Raw genomic sequence first — 13,388 nt, 5'->3', positions numbered from 1 at the left:
TGTAAGAAAGAACCAAGAGGACTAGAAGATGGGGCCCTGGTTAAGCTCAGCTAAACTAGAAGTTTCACCAAAGGCTTTATGTTTAGCTTTCCGAACTCGTTTAGGATGACACCCAGGGACAAGATACAGCCATCCCCATTCTGTACTATTTGTTCTAGGTGAGTGGCTATATGCAAGGCTGCTTTAATCCTTTGGATGTGGTTGGAATCTCCACTAATTCTAGTCCACAGCAGAACAAAGGGAAACCCTAAGCCCAGAGTATAGCCTCTTAGCTGTGCCCACGCTATTCATACAGTTATTAGGAAGGAGGTTTTGGGAACCCTAATAGGTAACCAAAACCTGCAATGCATGCAAGACTAAACCAAGGAAAAGAAAGATGAACTACACAAGTATGAAGGTGTTTCACAAAACAGTGCAAGCCCGATACAACGAGACTACCATCCATGTCCACAGACTACCCTTGCTATCTGGGGAGGAAACACGTAGGAAGGTGAGGGTGTAGGCAAGGGCAGATGGGCTTGGAGCTGATCTCTGCACAGGGAGTGAGGTACAGGTTGCAGGGGAGGGAAGAGGACTGGGGACAGGTATTTAACTAGACTCCTGTTCTGCCACCGCTTTGACCCTAAGGTCCTTCCAGCTTGGGCAGGACAGGGCCTTACCTGGCATAACTTCCCTGCCTAGCCTCCTGAGGGACCAGCTACTACCCAAACTGTCACTTCAATGCAGGGGTCAAAAGATGCCAACACCTGCAGAGTTCTCTGGCACACGCAGGCTCTGACACTCCTATTTTAGAGTCAAGGCTGCCCTACAATCTCTGGGCCTGGGGGTTAACTCAAGGATCAGTAGGTAGTGGTGGAAGAGGGGTCATGTTTGAAAGGTATAAAGTTTCAGCTTCTGCTGTGATCTTGGACTTGGGATGATGAGAGGCATTATAGCCCTCTGCTTTCTTCCTCCTGGGGAGCCCAGGATGGACCTGCAGACTAACCTTCTTCTGGCACAATGAGCCACGTTCTATCAGGCTCTCACTGCACAGGAAACCGCGGACATGCTGCAAGCAGCCAGTGCAGCCAGGAGGGTGTATGGCTGGGAGGCAGGGGCAGGGCCAGCACAGAGGAAGGTACCTGACTCGGTGCTCAGGTGACTGAGCTGCACATACGGGACTGGAAGCAGGGTGGACACAGGAAAAGGCAGGTTAGTGACCCGAGAGTGCCAAGTGGCAACTGGGGCTGCCTAATAGACACTGACAGAATACTCTAAGCCAGGGGTGAAATTTTATTTTAAGGTCTTAGAGAGGTGCTGAGGTTGAATAGCATCTCAGATGCTACTTCCCTCAACCAGTCAAAGGCAATTAATTGTTTTCCCATCCACTATAACAGTCATCTTGCTTTGGCTCATAAATGGGCTGGAAGACAAGCTGTTTCCTAGGAAAAGAAATGGAGAATGGGCTAGGAGAGGGACTTCTGCTCTTCCCAGTGAGCCAGAGGGAAGTGGATGTGGGCTTAGTTTTTAGGGGCTCACAGACGAGGACCACACAGCCACTCCAGACAAAACATACACAGTCTGCCTGCTAAGTACAAGGCTGCATCCAGGGGCCCAGCTATTGCCCAGAGCAGCTGACCAGGTAGCTCACCATGGCCACTATCCACAATGATACCAAACACAGGGGGAGAAAAAAAATCACTCTACTGGGTAATGAGCTTTATACCTGGATGGAAAGGTTTTCCTTCTTAAAACTCCAAGAAAGCAGCAAGTGTAGATATTCTATGCCAACTGAAAAAGCTAGGGGTCACACAATACAACTGACCAGGACAGTGGCATATAATGTGGACACATGCTTTGGACTTATTCTAAAATACTTTGTAAGTTCATCTTCTGTGATGGAGCAGATTTAACTGAGGACATTACCCTTTTCTTTTGCAGTCTCTATTTTGTTTCTCTAGGCCAGGAGCCATTAATCAGCTGAGTTCAAATGCAAATCATACTTTCATATTCAAAGCCAGGATAGCCTAAGCTTTAGTGGTTGAAAATGTGGGCTCTGGAGCCAGATTGCTAGGGTTTGAAACATGGCTGTGTAGCTTACATGTTTCCCTGGGAAAATTTGCTTAACCTCTTTGAGCTTCAGTTTCCTTTTCTATATAATGAGACTAATAATAGAACTTACCTCTTAATGTTATTATTAGGATTAAATGATACAATGAATATACTGCCTGGCCCAGGTAACCGTTAAGGTAAGTGTTAGCTCATCTTATATATATGCACAAGATGAATGCTGTATAAATGTTTTGGTGTTAACTTGACTTAAGGCTAGCCAGCAAAGAGGTTATGCCCTGAGAAATGTGGGCTCCCCAGATGTCAAAATGACCCCACTGTCAATAAATCTCTGCTAGACAGAAAGTTGTATACTACTCACTGTAGCCCATTCCCTGTAAAAAGTACTTGAAGGCCTCGGTGAGCTTCCCAGGCTAGGGGGACAAAATAAGAATGCATTAATCTTTGCATAGGCAGAACGGTAGAATCAAACAGGCACTTGAAAAAAAATCCCCTTACCTGAACCACCTGGGGCAATCCCCCACAGTCTGCCATCTAGAAGAGGAGAAAGTGTAAGTCAGCTGGGATTTACACTTAAGGGAAGTGCTCTGAACATCCTTGAGTCTTCTCAAACTGGACAGAATTGTATTTTAGGTTCCTTCACTTGAGGTTTAACTGCACCTTTATAAAAAGACTTAGATTTGAGCAATAACCTTGAATAGAAATATGAAAAGATTATTCAATGCTTTCCAAGTCTGTAAAATGCAGGGTATGGTTTTTCAGGCCATGGTGGGAATTTTCTGTCAGGCATGATAGTGAAGTTAACTACTACCTTCAACCACGGTCTGTATCCACCTGAAGAACGTTCTCTTCAGTGTCCACAAACACTGAGACCCGAACTTCTCATGGCACCATGCTTTCTAAATCCCCTTCCAACTCTGTGATTAAAGAGAGTTCCCCATTCGGGTGCTGATGGTGAATTTGGTCAACTGGCTTCAGCCACCTCCCTCTCATGGCTCGATCTGTGGGGCTGCCTCTCACGTCATAAACCTTTATAGCTGGTTATTCTCAGCTGTGCAAGGATTTCTAGGGTAGGACTTCTCCAACATTACTGTGCATTAGAATTACCTGGAGGACTTGTTAAAACTCAGATTCTTAGGTTCCTCCCCAAAGACTATGGTTCAATAGATCTGGAGTAGGGTCCAAGAACTTGCATTTCTCAGAAGCTCCCAAGTGACACCGATTCTGCCAGTCTGCAGAGAACACTGTTTCTAAGGCACGATAGCCAAACATAAGCCTACCCTCTTCCTTCTAGCTGTTATGCACTCTGTGATCATACAGCATCCCAGTCGGGCTGACAGGGATTTTTTTCTTAAGGAACACGAACTCCATGGCTTCAATCCACTGGCACTGAAACTTTCTTTGAGGGGAATTGTCATCTAGCAAAGAGGAATGCCACAGAAGGTGTAGTTGTTTGACAGTAACAAGGAATAGTCTCCCGAAAATTCTGAGCATAAGATCAGAAACGTGTAACTTGATTTAAGTATGAAACAGACCAAAATGGCACAGGCTGTACTTTATGAACTTAGGAGTCAAAACCAGATTAGGACTATAAAACAGTTCTCATACGCAGAGAAAGAATACGGGGAGAGACTGTCAAATAGTTTGAGATTCAGTTCAATCGGCCACAGGAGTGATCTACTCTATTCCATGCTGTTGTGGATGGGCATTTTTGCCCAGAAATAACTATGGCTACTGTAGAGTTCAGTTTTATGCTTTTGAATATTAATTCAATCCTGCAGTGAAAAATTAATTGGAAACCACATACTTATTTTGTTTGAATTCGTATTTCAGACTAGCCCATCAATCACCTGGAGCCCAGAACATTCTGAGTTTGGTCACCTTGGAGCATTACCCTCATGTTACATTTCTAGGAACTATGGGCTACTTATTATGACAGCACTTTCCCTTTAAGCATACTTCAAAGAGAAAGGGAAGATGACAGAGGTCTTTCAGGCTGGGGAAGTGGCAGAAAGCTACATAAGATCAGCACTTAAATCTACAGTAGTCCAGATTCAAACTAGGAGGTCAATTACCTAAACATTTTAGTAAAGGCTCTAGAAAAAGCTAGGTTGAGACAATGCTAGGTTGGAACTCTTTCCTCAGGTCCAACCAAAAAGGGAAGAAACTTGATACTATCCCTAGAAATTTAGTACAAGAGTTGCCTTATTTGTAATAAGGGAAAGAAAATGCATCTTTCTTCATTAGCAAGTTATCAAAAGATTCCTTACCAATACTGCAAGATTAGCATGTAAAGAATTTCCATCCAGTATCTTATTTAATTCTCAAAACAACATTTTAAAAAGTTTATGAAGTTTTTAATGATATGGGAAAATGCTTATATCATAAAGTTAAGAAAAACAGTACAAAGCTACAAATACACTGTGATCTTGGATGATGTAAAAATGTATAGGAAAAACACACCAGTATTTTCCCAGAGATTACCTTTGGGTGGTAGGATTATGAGTAATTTTTATTTATTTTCTTCTTTCTACTTTTCTCTATTTTCCAATTTTCTACAACGAGAAAATACATTCAGGAAAGTTTTTTTTTTTTAAAGAGAGAATCATAGAGACAGAAGCTTTGCTTCTTTCTAGGCAACTATTCCATAAAACAGAGAAGATCTGAACCATGTATAATTTACTCACAAATGGCTGGCAGTGAAGAAGATGTCACATTACCTTTAGCAAAGTTGTATTTATAGGATCCAGGCGAGAATTGCATTCAACCTTTAGGAAAAAAAAGGAGAAAGAATTTTATCAATTGCTAGAAAACTAAGACATACTTGGCATGAGAATGATCTTGCAAGAACAACAGCTCAGTTTGGAGATGGCTGAACCAGGCAAAGAGATTAGCAAAATACAAGGTGGGATAGTTACACACACACACATAAACAATGTACTTTATAGCTGGTATTTCTGAGGAGATCTAAAAATCTGGCTAATTTCATTTTCTGAATCTATTATAAATAGGGTCTCTGAAGAACTATATGCTGAGTGTAATTCTTTGTACTGGTGACATAAAACAGGGCAAGTTACCTTACGGGTTTAAACTGTGAGCTGGACCATGGCCCTCTCCTGCTGGGTTCTCCATTGCTTCCAAGCACAAGTGACGCTATTGACTGAGCCGTGCTTACCTCCCCTGCTCATATCTCACCCCTCTTCTGGGCCACAGAAGTGCTGGATTTCTCATTCCTCACACTTGACTCTTCTGTCTCAAAGTCTTCAGCCCTCTCGTCTGAAGTTGAATCTCTGTCTTGATTTTTCTCTCATTGCACCCGTTTCTTTTCTATTATAGCACTCATCATAATTAAGAATTACAATCTTATGTATTACATGTTCAGTATCTTGCTCCCTTGTATCCATGAAGGCAGGGACCTCAAAGTAAATGTTTTGGGAAAATAATCTCTAGGTTTAGCAATGTTTTATGGCTAACCTGGTCAGTTTATCTGTCCTTCTACACGTTCGCCAAGCACACACAAAATACTGTGCTAAACCAAAACCAAACCAAACTCACTGCTGTCAAGTCAATTCAGACTCATAGTGATCAGGACAGAGGACAACTGCCCCATACAGCCCCAAATGCTGTAAATCTTTACAGAAGCAAACTGCCACATCTTCCTCCAGTAGAGCAGCTGGTGGTTTCAAACTACCCACCTTTTGGTTAGCAGCCCAGTCCTTAACCACTGTGCCACCAGGGCTCCTTCCTTGGTTTGCTACTTTATAATTTATAAGAAGTCTTGATATTTGGTAAGCCAACCACAATTTTTTTTAAGTAATATTTTATTTTTGGTGAAAATATACACAGCAAAAGCCGTTCCCATTCAACAAGTTTCTAGCCATAATGATCAGTGACATTTGTTACATTTTACCTTGTCTCAGTATTCTCATTAATTCTGTTCTAGTTGTTTCACTCCCACTGATTAAACTTTCTGCCCCCAACTTTCTTCTCTATGCTTTAGAATAGCTGTTGTCCATTTGGTCTTATATAGATAATTTTTAAAAGAACGCAATACGCAAGGGTGATGAACACAATGGTTGATTTTTGACGTATGTACTTTCCCTCCCAGCTCCCCAAATGCAGTGACTGCCTTACTTATTTTTGTATTCTACATAGCACTGAGGAAATAGAAGATGCTCAAAAAATGACGTTGAGTGAATAAGTGAGCAAGAATAGCTACCAACAGTGACCAGAACTTGTGGAGTTTCTCCTTGCTCTCCTATTCATGGATCTTCCTCTAATCCCTGCCTATTTACTGGGTAAAATGCTCTGGCAGGAAGCTAGATCTGACTGTGTCCAGAAGAACATCCACTTTGTGGTATAGGTGGGGTTCCTGAAGTTCTTCTCTATAAACGAGGGTGTGGAAATCAGAAAGAGAAAGAGGATTACTTACATGGCCAAATTATATAGTCTGGAAAAATAATTGGAAATGTTGCTTTATGTACATGCAATTTTAAAAAGGCAAAAAAAAAGGCGGGGGGGCAAAAATTCATGGAATACTTAATTCAGTATTATTAGGGAATTCTGATTATGGGTATTTTCTACAAACAGAATCCTATTTCCCTGTTTTTAAGTATATGTTAACTTAAAAAATGCTTTTGATGGGTATTTTTGCAACAATACTTACTGAGGGTTATTTGCCTCTGGCTCAAGCTATGCCATGTATTTTACAGGAGACATAGGATGCTTTACAAGGCAATTCAGGAGGTGTGAATATATTCTGTTGTCACATCTATCTCACCCTACAAACGTCCCCTCTACCCCCCAAACCTTCTCACCTATTTCTATACCTCTGCCAAAAAATCTCACTCCCTAATGTTTTGCTCTGAATAGGGCAGAAGTGAAGGTTGCCAAAGAAAACCAAGTAATTTCATACAGACACTTAGTTAAGTTATATATGCTGTGTGAAAGAAGAAATGCAAATGCTAATGAAGTATGAAAAAGTGTCAATCTATTTGAACTCAAAGAAATGCAAATTTAAACAGTGGGATACCATTTTTACCCTATCAAATTAACTACTAATAAATCCAGCGCCGGACTGGGTGCTATGAAACAGGTACTCTCACATATTGAACATGGCTATATACACCAGCAATACAAACATTTTGGCCCTGCAAGGGTCTTTCAATCTCCAGGTCTTTGCATCTAGAAAAATAGCCTTTTCTGGAAAGGAATCTGGCAAAACCTTACAAATGTTTTTGATTTTTGACACATTAACTCCAGTTCTGGAAATCCATCCCAGCAAAATAATCAAAGATTCAGTACAAAACTTTATAAGGATGTTCAACAGCAATGTTATTAATGGTGCAAAATCAGAAATGAGTAACAGGAGAATGAGGTTAAATAAACAATGGTACATCTATAAGATGGAATATTATACAAACATAAAAAAGTATGTTTATGCTGACTACATTCTGGAAAAATACTATCAATAGTGTTAAGTTATTAGGTCCAAAACCTTGTATATTTAATACGACCCAGTCTATGTTAAAGAAAAAGATAATAGTTTGTCTTTGAGCAATGGGATCATGCTTCCCCGTGTCCATCCTTTTATTTTTCAATTTTTTTCATTTTCCACAATGAGCATATTTAATTTTTATTAATTTGTTAAGTGCCTGAGAAGGAGGTACAGAAACACATATAGGCTCTCAGCAGCCTTCTAACCTGCTAATATAGTTCCAGATTTACAGTGGTTGCAGAAGGCTGAGGTTGCCAGAAATTTGAAAACAAATGGTGTTTAGTTGTGCTACTTTCCACAAAATGAACTGCACCATACAAAGCAATCAAAGGCAGCACATATACCATCTGATGAAACCTAGTGACTGATGAGAAATTCATTTTCCAAAATGTATAACAAAGAGCAAACCTGATCTGTGCAATCAGAAATAGCAAAAACTAGTATTTACCAGTTGTTTCTAGTGTGTCAGCAGTGTGCTATAAACACTTTCTTACATTTTCATTTCATTCATCTTTACAACATCAGGATATACTTACCACAGCCTCAACTGCAGGTGAACTGTCCCCTACCACCAATAACGTAGAACACCTAGGCATAGGCAAAATAAGAGCTGTCATCAACAAATAAGCACATACACGTCATTGTATACTGAACTGCCTCTCACAGAGGCAAAGATATTTAGCAACTTAATGGGGAATCTGAAGGACTTACTTTAACGTTTTTGTGTTACCATTTTGGCCCAGCAAGGGTCTTTCAATCTCTAGGTCTCTGCGTCTAGAAAAATAAAGCAGAAGCAATGCTGTTTTCAGATAAAACCATAGCAACTTAGGTTATTTTCTGGATGGAAAACCAAAATGTATCAAGAAATGTGAAAAGTCTCTTTCTTTTACACATAATAAGGGAAGGGGACCCTTGTACACTTTTTTCAGGAGTAGCCATTTCAGTGGCTCCTGGCTCAACTGTAAAGGGCTCTGTAGGATGCTAAAAGGAAGCAACTTCACAACTCAACAGCAGTGCTCCAGAAATCCTCAAGTTCTGTTTAATTTTTCAACTACTTTATGGGAATAAATTTCTTAACAGAAGGGAATGACTTACATTTTTTTGGAGGAACACTTTGCTTGTAACTAGTACAGTTTAGCACAGTACTTAATAAATCTTTCCGATTTCAACTGAAAATAGGGAGGCTCTGTGATAAAGAGCTAGAGAGACCAGGTTCAAAATCTGGCTTTTGTTCTTTACTCACTGTATAGTTTTGGGTAAATTACAGCTGGCTCATTTCCTCAATCTTTTTCCATGTTCCAAGAGCGAAAGCTAGAAGGAGCGAACATTTTTACCTTGGAGAAACTGGTCCCAAGGTAAGAATCAGGCTCTCTCAGTGACTGGGGGAGACATGGCAGTGGTTTTAGGGTACACAAACAAAAGAGAATTTTTAGTGTCCATGTGTTCTTTGTGCCTGATGAAAAGATCAGCATAGAGAAACAGAAAACAAGGCCCAAGACCTGTATCCTTTGCCTCCCCTGTACATATTTTCCTGTGCATTTTACTTGTGTGTGTGTATAATTTAGGTATCTTTTGTTTCGAAACATCTTAACACTTCAAGTGGTATTTGAACATGCCAGAAACAGCTTTCAGTTCGCTCACTCTTCTTGAAAGCTGTGTTCATATCTGTCTATTCTACTGTGGTGAAACAGCACGATAGCAATCCCATCTCACAACACTGAAAGAAGTAGTTTATTTCTCCTTTCTTTATTCTTTAACTGTCAATTATCTTTTTAGACCTGGTCCACATTTAAGTGAAGGAATAGGAAACAACTATACCCATTATAGGAACTCAGGAAGAGCTGTAGGTTTTCCTGGTTGATATCTTGGGCAATATGCAGTCTGTAGGTTTGAATCAGGTCCATGTTGGCCTGCAACTCTTCCTAGAACAATTGAAAGAAGACACAGGTAAACTTCTAAGGTACAGAACAAGTCCATCTTGTTTGGTCTGTATTCTCAATGCCCATGATGGGAACTTGTGCAGAGCCTGAAGTCCACTGATGTACTAGTAGGCTGAATGACTGAAAAATTTATTTGCATCAGACTGGTTCAGTGCCATAGGTGCACCAAAGAACCTATTATGGAAAAAGTTGACACTTAACTGCAGCTGAAGTGCAAAAACTTGGAGATCACTCTGAACACCCTTATCTGTAGCACAGGGGAAACTGTGCTAGACAGGGATTCAAGTACTAGCTGTTGAACTTAGGCAGGTTACCTAATCATTCTGAACCTTAGTTTCTTATTTGTGTTTGTTCATGTTTTGCCATTTCTCTTAAAAATAGAGATAGTTATTATCTGTAAAATGGAGATAATAACCAGCTACCCAACAGGGCTGTTGTAAAGATTAAACAAGAAAAGTTATATGAACTGTAAAGTGTAAAATAAATGGAAGGTAATATTTCTCTTAATATCCATAAATCTGTATAATTAATTTATATCTTCATTGATATAATCAGTATAACGATGGGCTCAAGCATAGCAACAATTGTGAGGATGGCGCAGGACTGGGCGAGGTGTCTTTCTGTTGTACCTACAGCCGCTATGAATTGGAACTGACTCGCCAGCACCTAACAACAACACTATGCATTATAGAATTATATATTACATTTGATTTATGGTATTTTATTTGGCCAATTCATTATTTATTTATTTTAATCTTATTACCAATACTATCCAAGGTCTAAAATAGTATATATAGTGAAAAGTAAGTCTCTCCTCTCACCACTCATCTTCCAATAGTCCTTCCCTTGCTGGCCTTCTTAGAGGCCATCAGAACCAGTTACCAAGTTCTTGGGTACAAAAGAATGTATGTACATACATTACACACACATACACACCCAATAGGCAGTTTTAAGCGGAAGGGAACATTTTTGCACTGGAGGAAAGGAATGTCAGTTAATCCAGAGCAGTGTGTAAAGGCTACCATCAAGCCTTGTAGAGAAATAGATATAAGGAGAACATTGGAAAATGTTTGAATTCTTACCACCATATAGGTGAAGTAAGCCAAGAACACAGTTGGAAACTGACCAAATGGGTCAGAGTCTACCTGAAGCTGAAGGGCGCTAGAATCACTCCTAGGAAGAAAAGTGAATAACAAATGAAGCAAACAGGAATTAGAGGTGAAGTGATCTAGCCAGCTCTACCTTAAAGGACTAGAGAGGAACTTGAGTAGCAATGTTTGAGATAAAAAAGGGAAGAAATTATATTAGTATGAAAGGGGTAAAACTAGGCCTAAGTGCTAATGAAATTTCTTAGGCAAAGCTGTTGTATATAAATTCCCCCCTCTCATCTGTTTCTAAAACATAAATGTCTGCTAGACAAACTGTTCTTTCATTTAAAATATGGTAAAGATCATTCCTTATCAGGACATATGAAGGTGTCTCATTTATTTACACTACCATCAACAATATACAAGAGTCCCTGTTTCCCCATACCCTTGCTAGTATAAACGAACACTCTCTGAATTCTGCTAATCTGATACATAAAAAAGGGGGTATCATTGTGGTTTTTTTCTCTTAGTAGTGAAGATGAGTATTATTCATATTTAAATGTCATATTGTTTTCATTTAAAGGCAATAAAAGCAACATAAGCATCTGCTTGCTTAAATTGTAAACGGACTCTTTTGTGACAATCCATCATCTATGACTTCATATATTTTTAATTAAGTGCACATTATATACAGTGCGAGGATATTCTTGTTTGTTAGAAATCATTAAAATACTGGCCTTGGCATTCCCCTCATAGGCCTATTTAAAATAGGATTTCTAACATAGTCAAATACAAATAACATAAAGCCTCTTTCGTCCACCTCAGGCACTGTCAGAAAACTTTAGGAGTAAATGCTTGCGTATCATACACAAAGCCACCCCAGGTTACTTACTACTCCCTGAACACACTTTACAGTTCCTTCCTCATTGCTTTAGAACAAAGCATTCCCCCTTTTTGGAATGATCCCCTTCTTCCTCAAATCTAAAACGTTAAATTTTTATCTATCCTTCAAGGACCAGCTGGGATACCTCCTCTATCCTGAAGCGTTCCCTGATCCCTAGTCAGAAGTAAATTTCCCCTGCTTCTCAATTCCTCTAGGAACCTCAATGTGCTTCTCCTAAGGCAGCCCAATACCGTAGGAGAACAGCTTCAGAGTCATGCAGATGAAAGGAATACACAGAGTCACTATACCAAAAAGAATTGATCGACGTTCAAACATTTCAGGAGGTGGCATATGATCAGGAACCAATGGTACTGAAGGAAGAAGTCTAAACTGCACTGAAGACACTGGTGAAAAACAAGGTTCCAGGAATTGACAGAATACCAACTGAGGTGTTTCAACAAATGGATGCAGCACTGGAAGTGCTCACTCGTCTATGCCGAGAAATTTGGACGACAGCTACCTGGCCAATCAACTGGAAGAGGTTCGTATTTATCCCTCTTCCAAAGAAAGGTGATCCAACTGAATGCAAAAATTATTGAATAATTAATATCACACACAAGTAAAACTTTGCTGAAGATCATTTAAAAGTGGCTGCAGCAGTACACTGACAGGCAACTGCCAGAAATTCAAACCAGATTCAGAAGAGGACAAAGAACAAGGGATATCATTGCTGATGTTAGCTAGATCTTGGCTGAAAGTAGAGAATACCAGAAAGATGTTTACCTGTGTTTTATTGACTACGCAAAGGCATTCGACTGTGTGGATCATAACAAATTATGGATAACATTGTGAGGAATGGGAATTCCAGAATACCTGTGCTCATGAGGAACCTGTACATAGATCAAGAGGGAGTCATTTGAACAGAACAAGAGGATATTGCATGGTTTAAAATCAGGAAAGGTATGCATCAAGGTTGTATCCTTTCACCATACTTATTCAATCTGTATGCTGAGCAAATAGTCCGAGAAGCTGGACTATATGAACAACGTGGCATTAGGATTAGAAGACTCATTAACAACCTTCAATATGCAGATGCCAAAATGTTGCTTACTGAAAGTGAAGAGGACTTGAAGCACTTACTGATGAAGATCAGAGACTACAGTCTTCAGTATGGATTACACCTCAACATTTTCGTTGAAACATCTCAGTTGGTATTCTGTCAATTCCTGGAGCCTTGTTTTTCGCCAGTGTCTTCAGTGCAACTTGGACTTCTCTCAGTACCACCGGTTCTCAGTCATGTGCTACCTTCTGAAATGACTGAACTTCGACCAATTCTTTTTGGTACAGTGACTGTGTATTCCTTGCATCTTGTTTTGATGCGTCCTCCATCGTTCAGTATTTTGCCCATAGAATCCTTCATATTGCAACTCGAGGCTTGAATTTTTTCTACAGTTCTTTCAGCTTGAGAAATGCTGAGCGTGTTCTTCTCTTTTGGTTTTCTAACTCCAGGTCTTTGCACATGTCATTATAATACTTTACTTTTGTGTGCCAGAGGGTGGGAAATTAATCTGACAAAAATTCAGGTGCCTTTCATCTTAGTGAAATTTCTAGGGGTCCAGCGGTATGGGGCATGTCAAGGTATTCCTTCTAAAATGAAGGGTAAGTTATTGCATCTGACCCCTCCCACAACTAAGGAGGAGGCACAATACCTGGTGGGCCTCTTTGGATTTGGAAACAACATATACCTCATTTGGGTGTGCTATTCTGGCCTACTTATCAAGTGACTCAAAAGTGATAGTTTTGAGTGGCACCCACAACAACAGAGACTCTTCAACAGATTCAGGCTCCTGTGCATACAGTTCTGCTGGCTGATGCAACAGTGCTTGAAGTGTTGGTGGCAGACAGAGGTGCTGTTTGGGGTCTTTAGCAGG

General features: G+C 40.1%; 1 protein-coding gene across 7 annotated transcripts in view; it reads right to left on the bottom strand.

Moving 5' to 3' along the window:
- NDRG3 (NDRG family member 3) overlaps positions 1–13,388 on the bottom strand; it is a 78,144-nt gene that overhangs the window by 2,310 nt on the left and 62,446 nt on the right. For 4 of the 7 annotated variants that reach the window (XM_023724897.1, XM_023724882.1, XM_023724886.1 and 1 more), the window contains 6 exons: positions 9,365–9,468; positions 8,258–8,320; positions 8,083–8,134; positions 4,770–4,817; positions 2,548–2,583; positions 2,411–2,462 (listed from right to left, as the gene is read on the bottom strand). In XM_023724897.1, the coding sequence (XP_023580665.1) occupies positions 2,411–2,462; positions 2,548–2,583; positions 4,770–4,817; positions 8,083–8,134; positions 8,258–8,320; positions 9,365–9,468 (355 nt within the window). Of the gene's footprint in view, positions 1–55; positions 1,422–2,410; positions 2,584–4,769; positions 4,818–8,082; positions 8,135–8,257; positions 8,321–9,364; positions 9,469–13,388 lie in introns of those variants that run through there. The other 3 variants (XM_023724893.1, XM_023724884.1, XM_023724888.1) reach the window with 3 other exon arrangements.

This window comes from Trichechus manatus, unplaced genomic scaffold, assembly GCF_000243295.1.
Source record: "Trichechus manatus latirostris isolate Lorelei unplaced genomic scaffold, TriManLat1.0 scaffold00008, whole genome shotgun sequence".
In the NCBI taxonomy this organism is placed as follows: Eukaryota; Metazoa; Chordata; class Mammalia; order Sirenia; family Trichechidae; genus Trichechus; species Trichechus manatus.
This window is presented reverse-complemented; position numbering and strand designations above follow the sequence as displayed.